General features: G+C 50.2%; 1 protein-coding gene across 1 annotated transcript in view; it reads left to right on the plus strand.

The window, feature by feature from the left end:
* The window catches only part of FEM1A (fem-1 homolog A), an 8,052-nt gene extending 4,196 nt beyond the window's left edge, over positions 1-3,856 (plus strand). Inside the window, exon 2 of the mRNA XM_026865057.1 lies at positions 4-3,856. Within this exon, the coding sequence (XP_026720858.1) occupies positions 4-1,913 (1,910 nt within the window). The 3' untranslated portion in view covers positions 1,914-3,856. The remainder of the gene's footprint in view (positions 1-3) is intronic.
* Positions 3,857-6,776: the final 2,920 nt, after the last annotated feature.

A 6,776-nucleotide genomic window follows, 5' to 3' on the forward strand; every position in this document is an offset into this window, starting at 1 on the left:
GAGGGAGCACCCCGCTGCTGATCGCCGCTCGGCACGGGCACCTGGAGGTGGTGGAGTATCTGCTGGATCACTGCGGCGCCCGCGTGGAGGAGGGGGGCTCGGTCAACTTCGATGGGGAAACCATCGAGGGGGCCCCACCGCTGTGGGCAGCGTCTGCGGCCGGGCACCTGGGGGTGGTGAGGAGCCTCCTGGATCACGGCGCCTCGGTGAACCAGACCACGCTGACCAACTCCACGCCGCTGCGGGCTGCTTGCTTCGATGGGCACCTGGAGATCGTGCGCTACTTAGTCGGGGAGCGTGGGGCTGACCTGGAAGTAGCCAACCGGCACGGACACACTTGTTTGATGATATCTTGTTACAAAGGGCACCGGGAAATTGCACGTTACTTGCTAGAGAAAGGGGCCGATGTCAACCGTCGGAGCGTCAAGGGGAATACGGCCCTGCATGACTGCGCCGAGTCCGGTAGCCTGGAGATCCTGCAGCTGCTGCTCCGCTCCAAAGCCCGCATGGAGAAAGACGGCTATGGCATGACTCCTCTGCTAGCTGCCAGTGTCACCGGGCACACCAACATCGTGGAGTACCTCATCCAAGGAGGGCTGCAGCAGGAGGAGGAGGAGGTTGCAGGGAACCAGAACGGGACCTGCGCCTCAGGTGGGAGCCATCAGAGGGGCTGCAGCGCTGGCAAGGAAGCTCCTCGGGGCTGCGATGAAGAGGGGTGTGGGAGATGCTGCGCCTCAGCTTCCAGTCAGGATGAGCAGCAGGCCCCTAACGTGTTCTGCACTCGAGAGGCTGCTGTGGAAGCGCTGGAATTGCTCGGTGCTACGTTTGTGGATAAGAAACGTGACCTTTTGGGAGCCCACAAGTACTGGCGGAGGGCGATGGAGCTTCGCTGTGAGGGCGGTCAATACCTGCCTAAACCTGAGCCCCGGCAGCTGGTGTTGGCTTACGACTATTCCCGGGAAGTGAGTTCTCTGGAGGAACTGGAAGCCTTGATTACTGATCCGGACGAGATGCGCATGCAAGCGCTGCTGATTAGAGAGCGCATCTTAGGTCCTTCCCACCCAGACACGTCCTATTACATCCGTTACCGAGGAGCGGTCTATGCTGACTCCGGCAACTTCGAGCGCTGCATTAACCTGTGGAAGTATGCTCTGGACATGCAGCAAGGCAACCTGGAGCCTCTCAGCCCGATGACTGCCAGCAGTTTCCTTTCCTTTGCTGAGCTTTTCTCTTACGTGCTTCAGGACCGCTCCAAAGGCACTTTAGCTACTCACTTGGGCTTCTCTGACCTCATGGGAGTACTGAGCAAAGGGGTCCGGGAGGTGGAGAGAGCTCTTGTGCATGGCAAGGACCCTGTAGTTGACTCGGCGCAGTTCACCAAGACGCTGGCCATTATCCTCCACCTGGTCTTCTTGCTGGAGAAGGTGGAGTGCACCCCAGAGCAGGAACACCAGAAGCGCCAGACTATCTACCGCCTGCTGAAGTGCAGCCCCCGCGCCAAGAATGGCTTCACTCCTTTGCATATGGCCGTGGACAAAGATACCACAACAGTGGGACGTTATCCCGTGGGCAAGTTCCCGTCGCTCCACGTTGTGAACTTGCTTCTGGAGTGCGGGGCTGACCCAGATAGCCGTGACTATGACAACAACACCCCGCTGCATGTTGCTGCCCGCAACAACTGCCCGCTGATCATGAGTGCCCTGATGGAGGCTGGAGCCCATATGGACGCCACCAATGCCTTCAAGCAGACTGCTTATGAGCTGCTGGATGAGAAGCTGCTCACCAAGAGCATGATGCAGCCCTTCAACTACATCACCCTCCAGTGCCTTGCTGCTCGCGCCCTGGACAAGCACAAGATTCCCTACAAAGGTTTCATCCCCGAGGAGCTGGAAGCCTTCATTGAACTGCACTAGGGTGGGAGAGCTTAAGTCCCCAGCCTTTCCCGTCACCTGTTTCACCCCACAGAGGTAGTGCAGCCTGAGATCTCAGGCCATCCTTGCATAGGTGCCGAAGGCCGTCGCTGTGCTGAGACGGGCTGCGAGCTTTATTCTCATCTGTCACCATCCAGCTGGCATGTGCCGGGGTAGGGGAGGAGGAGGCTCAAGAGCTCATGGCTGTCCCTCATTGTTGTTGTCTTCAGGTACCAGATATCTCCAGTGCACTGTATCCAGAGATGGCCGCAGCCCCTGCCCTTTCCTATGCCAACCGGCTTGTCCTGAGAAGGAAGAAAAATGGAGATTCCCTGGGACCTGCTGCTTCTCCCATTAGTGCTGGATTAACTCAGCGTGAAGCTTTGGAGCAGCTACACATCACACATGTGCTCTAGCCCTTCCCATCCCAAATACTGAACAGATAGGAATGCAAGTGAGGAATAAAATATCTTCCAACTAATTCTTTCCCCACCCCCTTCTCAGATTTGGTACAGTATGAGTCCAACAGCCGAGCGGCTTGTGCTCTGCTGAGGTAGTTGCCTTGCATGGCAGTAGGGTTGGGTATGCTGAGGATGGGTTTTTTTTCTCCTTTGGTTGGCCAAGTAGCAAATGGTGTTAAAGGCCTGAGGTTTCAATGATTGTGCATAAAGCTGGCTTATTTTTTCTCTTTTAGAGCCAGGCCCTATCTATGCTGCAAGACTTCTTCAATCCTGTAAGATATAGTAAGGTCAGTTCTGGTTATATAGTTTCATCAATAGATGTTGGTTTTTATGGATGGGGAGGAAAACCTGCTACCTTATATACAAAATATTCATGTGGCATTCCAGCCCTTAGCTTGCCCATTCTGCACAGGTTCACTCCCTTCCCTGTGTGGAGGTCCTTGAGCCCCTGAGGTCAGCAGGGATTGAGCTGTACAGGGTGGACGTGGCCAGGTTTCAGAGCCAGACCAGTGCACTTCGAACCATCTTTGAGGATGTGCTCTTTGCCCATCAGCCCTCTAGGATGGGAGGTACTTGTAGCGTGGGTGGTGCTTGGGCGGTTATTAAAGCAAGTGAGTGTTGGTGGCATGTTTGCATGAGGGTGGTCTGAAGGAAGAAGCAAGAAAAAAAGAAGAAAGTTAAAGGTGCCGCCTTCTAAGGTTTATTAGTATCAACCAATTGAGCTCTGTAACAATCCCATTCTGAAAACCTACACGGAGTGGGTTGTTAGCATCTGGTTTTGGCTTTTGATTCTTTTTGCAGCTTTACTGAGGATGGTGCTACTTCAAAGATTGAATTTGAAATCTCATTTGGCTACTATTTGGGCAAGCTCCTTTCTTTAATTAGGATCTGCACACAACTGGTTTTTAAATCTGTAGTCTCAGGGTAGGTATTTGCCTCCATTAGCAGAACCCTCCGTGGTGGTAAACAGTCAGTGTTGGTAAACATGATGCTGTTCCAGCAGTTTTATCTTCTTGCAGGGGGAGTGACTGGGCTTTGGCAGCATGTGGCTCATTTCTTGGCCTTGGGCAGAGTGGAAAGCACAGTTGGGGGTGAAGCAGCTGCCTCTGAGCTTTGGGAAAGGTCAAGACTGGGAGAGCAGAACCCTGACAAATAGCCATGCACTATATGCTACTGAAGCTTCTCTACTTGTATTTATAAGCCAGCATATCCATATGCCTCAATAATCTTACGCTCTCTGCCCTTTAAAGATATCGTAGATCTGCCATTACATTTTTGCAGTGTTAACTATAACATTTATTTATAAAGCAAGAAGGTTTAACTTTTATTGAGATGTAAAGTGCAGAGTTAGTTTAGCTACATTCTATTTTTTTTTTTTTCCTTTTGGCTGAAACCTGAACTAAACTGCAGGAATGGAATTTGTTAATTTGTGAGCTGATGAGCGCTCTTAACTTTAAATAATAAAACAAAAAATGGCTGCTAGAATGCAAGTGCCTTGGACTTCTTGCTGGTAAGCCTCTATTCTCAGCTTGTTCCCTAGGGATGGTACACTTGTGGGTATGGAAATACTGGGCGTTTGCAATCAGCAGATGTGGCATTTCATCTGAATTTGCTCCTGGGAAAAACTAATCTGTACTGTGATTGCAAACAGTTTCCCCTGAAAAAGGGTAACATGGACACTGAAGCGACACCGCTATATATGTTGCCTTATCTTTTGGTGTAAATGAAACAGTGTGAAAGGTGCTACTCTTTTGACTCAGATATTACCTGCCTTAGGTACAGCTGGGACTGTGGGGACCAAGCAGAAAGAGGGACACAGTGTGGCTATCATCAATTTATGTTTTTCAACCCCAGATCTTTGGGAGGTCAAAAGCAGACAGAGGAATTAAAGGTACTGGAGTTGGCCTCCACACAAGAATTTGGATTTCCAGAAATGCTCAGCCTTCCCCAGGGAGGATGGGAGCAGATGGATAAAATATTTGATTGCTCCATCCTCACAATTTCTTGATGGATTGAGCAATGTTGCCTTCATGCTAGATGGGACATTTAGGCAGTGTCTGCAGTTTTGTGGGACAGATCAGATAGCTGGGAGATTCAGTCATGTAAAACCCCTGAGGAGGAGAATACTTTGTGTGATAGGAAAGGGCTTTACTTTTTATCTTTTTTAACACATAAGTAATCTATAATTATGTAGTAAGGACACAGCAATTAAATGTTGATCGTAATTGCTAGTTGGGAGAAATCACTGCGTGAATTTAGGGGCAATTACAATGAACACTCCTTATTTATTGTAGGTGTGGACCAGGCCAGCTGCAGGATGTGGGGCAGAACAAGGAGTTGTGGGGAGCAGTGAAACATTCAGTGACGATTTTATCTGAGTAATTATCTTAGAGAGTGGAGGTTTTTTTTTTTTTTACTGGAGTGGCTACAGACCCTCCTGTAGAGCAACTGTTCCACAGGACCCCTTCTGTACACTGCTGTGAACAAAATGTCTGCTTTTTATTCCTTTCTTAAACCCTAAAATGTGCTTTTCTCTCCCTAATAATGCTCATTGACCCTCTTGACAATAAAGCCTCCATACAGGTTTCTTTAGAAGTGCAAAAGTGGTGAGAAATTCGCTGGGATTTTCCTGGACCTGGTTGCTGGTGCCCTTTTGGATGGCTTTGGAGCCTCCTAATGCTGTAAGATCAGGTGCTCTAGGCCACAAAGAAGGTGGCCCAGAGCATGAAGCTAGGGATACCATGTCAGCATGTCCCAGCTTCCCAGAGAAATCGGAAGAAGGAGGCAGTCACGGGCACATGTGCATTCTCCTGGTGAAAACAAGGCCCTGGTGGCAAAGCTCCCTTTCCTGTACGAGCAACAGCAAAGGGCCCTGAAAATGTAAGAGTGAACCTGCTGCTGCAGTTAAAACAGGGCTGTGGCTCTTAAGTGGAAGTTGCTCCCAGTAACCTTTGAGCTTCTCGGCCCTCCATGCACAGTAAGCTTAAAAAAACCCAACCCTGCAATGTTTTACAGTCTGCTGCCACGTCTTTCCCTCTCCCTTTCTCTGGTCCAAGTAAACATGATGTGACTGTGTTAAGGTTGTTTACAAGCTAGAGCAGCTTCCAGTTGACTAGTTTTTCATGTTTATTTATAGAAAGCAGAAGGGCTGGGGAAGGAGTGATGTATATGTTTTCTCCCAAGGGGAGGGGCTGTCCTGGTGGCTGCACGGGAACAACTGCAGTGTGACGGGAATTGCAGTAACACAACACCTATTCGAACAAAGGTGACGTACACGGGGAGAAAATAGGGAGATAGAAGGAATCCAAGCACTTGGAGGATTCCAGCAGACTCTATAAAGAGTAAATGAGTTAATCCATTGTTGGTGTGTCCTTCGAAGTTAAAAGCCAAACTGTTTCAAAGCTGGAAGCCAACAACTGATGGCAGCTTTTAAATAGCAACGCTTCTGTGTGGTTCTTGTTCTGCTCAGGACAGAGAGGGCTTTGATTTGTCTGAGCCTCGTGTCTTCTGCTAGTTCTCAGCCAGGGAGCTCCAGGAGGAGCTAAGCATCTGGGATGTTGGGGGGAGGGAGGCAGAGACAGGACAGATCTGTGAGAAAGGACCTGTGGCCTCTGAAGAGGAAATTCTGTGGAATTTAAATCCAAAACTGTGACAGCTGCCGCTCAGCAGTTAAGAGTAGGGACACATCAGCTTTCAGCTCCTACATCTGGTGGTGCCCAGGAGGTCCAGAGCTTGCCCTGAAGTTTGGTCAGTGCCCAGGTTCGCCAGCACTGTCCCACAGACACCCTCAACCCCTCCTGAGGGCCACAAGCTGCTTGAAAATAAAAAGGCAGCTGTTGCAGCTTTCAACACAGGGCAGGTGGTGGGGGCTGTCTTTTATAATATTACCTGCTATCCTCTGAGGAGCCAGGACTAAGGAGAGGCTCCCATCCTGTTCTCCTTGCTGGGGATTCATATCTTGGCAGTGAGCTTTGTTTAGTTGGCTGGTACTTGTTTGGAGGGCGTGCTTTGTGCAGAACAAGCTTGAGGTAGACTGAGACAGAGAGAAAGAGTGAGAATTGGGCAGTCTTCAGCCCACTGACCAGAGTGTTCCCTGAGAGGGGGTTAATGTCAGCGGAGTAATCTTTTCTCCAAGGATTTATGAACGTGTCTCTCATGCAGTTGTTGGTTGTAAGGCTTGGATGGTTCTTGGATAAACTGTAATCCAGAACTAGGCCCTGTTTGTGCCTGGCTTGGGTAGTCCCAGGTCCAGGATGGCCTGCAGGAGTCCTGCGCTTTGTCTGCCAGACTCTGCTGGCTCCTCTCAATTTGAAACCTACTGGGACAGCTATTCAGAGGGAGATGAGCGCACACACAGCTACAGAAATATCCGAAACGGGGTCACCCCCCCCCCCCCCCCCCCCCC

Source organism: Athene cunicularia, assembly GCF_003259725.1.
Source record: "Athene cunicularia isolate RWA chromosome 28 unlocalized genomic scaffold, athCun1 chr28_part1, whole genome shotgun sequence".
Classification (NCBI taxonomy): Eukaryota; Metazoa; Chordata; class Aves; order Strigiformes; family Strigidae; genus Athene; species Athene cunicularia.